This window comes from Sinocyclocheilus grahami, unplaced genomic scaffold (genome assembly GCF_001515645.1).
Source record: "Sinocyclocheilus grahami isolate Dianchi unplaced genomic scaffold, SAMN03320097.WGS_v1.1 scaffold6870.1, whole genome shotgun sequence".
Lineage (NCBI taxonomy): Eukaryota > Metazoa > Chordata > Actinopteri > Cypriniformes > Cyprinidae > Sinocyclocheilus > Sinocyclocheilus grahami.
This window is the reverse complement of record NW_015511120.1, coordinates 7,888-9,748: the sequence shown is the minus strand read 5'-3', so window position 1 is coordinate 9,748 and position 1,861 is coordinate 7,888. Positions and strand designations below refer to the sequence as shown.

Genomic DNA, 1,861 nt, shown 5'->3' with positions numbered 1-1,861 from the left:
CATTCCAAAATGGTGAAAGGTCTAGCACCATTTGTTTGCAGATGCCACTTAGTTTGATTTCTTCCAGTGAACCCAAATGAGTGTGCTAGTGCATTGTACCAAACAGTCAAGGCATACCAGGAAGACCAGAAATGCTTTATTTAGTATTTATTCAGCCATAAGTATGTATGCATACATAAGTTCAGCACAATCAATAGGTAATTAAAATTAAAGATTGTGGATAAATAAGTTATAAAGTGCTTTTAATAATTCTGTTGGCATTATGTCATGAGTTATTTTCATAGCAGTAACAGTGTTATGAAGACACAGTTTTATCACTGGACTAATGAATAAATATTCAGACACAAAAAAAACAAAACTGTGAGGCATGAGACTTAAGCTGGTGCTCTAGCTGAAGCTAATGATTTCATTGATCCATTGGCGAAAGTAAGAGACACGGGTGTAGACTACTGGACGGTCAGTGCTGCAGAATTCGTGGCCCCAGGAAACGATACCCACTTGGTACCAAACACCTGAACTCACACACATCAGAGGACCACCAGAATCACCCTGCAGTGGACACACAGACATCAGTGATCAACATTGTGAGTTCGGACCCTTTTATACTGTCTTTGAGCTGCTATTTCACATATTTTAATTAATTTAGTTCATTTTTTTTTTATTAAAAGCTTGTGTGTAATATCTTCATACCTGACAAGATGAGGCTCCAAAGGCTCCAGCACAGATCATGGCATCTGTTATACTGTTCCTATGCCAAAACTGCCTACACTGAGCTTGACTCACTATTGGTACAGTGGCCTCCTGCAGAATTCGAGGATTTGCTAAAAGCAAAAGAATAATGTGAGACAATAAGTGTCTGAATGGTTGAGCAGTTTATCTAGTAAATCCAGGAGTTATAGGTATTGAAAGTGTTCTGTTGTATGTAGGTGATAAGAATTGCAGACTTACAGACAGTTTCAGTTGCGCCCCAGCCAGTGGTGACACAAAGAGTCCCAGGGCGGATGCTGGTTAAGGAGCTCGGCAGACATATAGGAGAGATACGGGACGTCATCTGTGCTGGACTGGACAATTTCAGGAGTGCAACATCATTGTTGTACTTGGTCTGTTTTTTGTAGTCAGGATGGGTGATGACCTGTAAGTGTAGAAATAAAAACTCTGTTTTGTTTGAAATGTAGCAAGATTTTTTTTTAATACATTTTTTTATTGACTTTTGAATTGACCAAAAGTGACAGTAAAGACAATCATACTGTTACAAAAGGTTTTTGTTTTGAATAAATCCTGTTATTTTGAACTTTCTATTCATCAATGAATTCTGAAAAAATGCATCAGTTTCCACAAAAAAATATTAAGTAGCACAATTGTTTTTCAACACTGATAATAAAAAATGTTAGAATGATTTCTGGATCATAGATCAAGGATCATGTAACACTGAAGACTGGAGTAATGGCTGCTGAAAAGTCATCTTTGCCATCACAGGAATCATTTAGACTTTAAAATATATTACATTTATTTTAAATTGAAATAATATTTCACAAAATTACTGTGTTTATTTGATTAAATAAATGTAGCTTTGAAGAGACTTATGTCAAAAACATGAAAAAAAAAACTTCCCCAAATCGGCCGCAAACTTTGGAATAGTATGATTTAAAAGTTTAAAACTTCTGTTTTAATGCAATAATATCATTGAAGATGATACCTTGGAAATTTTCTTGACTTGAATATCTTCATTATTGGAACCACGGTCATACTGTCCAAGGACCACAAAGTCATTTCCAGGCCTAGAAAGAAAAGTCTAAAACCTTAAATACCTGGATGAAGTGGATAGATAGATAGATAGATAGATAGATAGATAGATAGATAG

At 35.6% G+C, this 1,861-nt stretch overlaps 1 protein-coding gene across 1 annotated transcript in view; it reads right to left on the bottom strand.

Moving 5' to 3' along the window:
- Positions 1 to 141: 141 nt before the first annotated feature.
- Positions 142 to 1,861, bottom strand: part of LOC107577689 (chymotrypsin-like protease CTRL-1) — a 2,273-nt gene continuing 553 nt past the window's right edge. Inside the window, exons 2-5 of the mRNA XM_016263737.1 lie at positions 1,697 to 1,792; positions 949 to 1,132; positions 691 to 821; positions 142 to 549 (exon numbers count right to left, since the gene is read on the bottom strand). Coding sequence (XP_016119223.1) covers positions 388 to 549; positions 691 to 821; positions 949 to 1,132; positions 1,697 to 1,792 — 573 coding nt within the window. The 3' untranslated portion in view covers positions 142 to 387. The remainder of the gene's footprint in view (positions 550 to 690; positions 822 to 948; positions 1,133 to 1,696; positions 1,793 to 1,861) is intronic.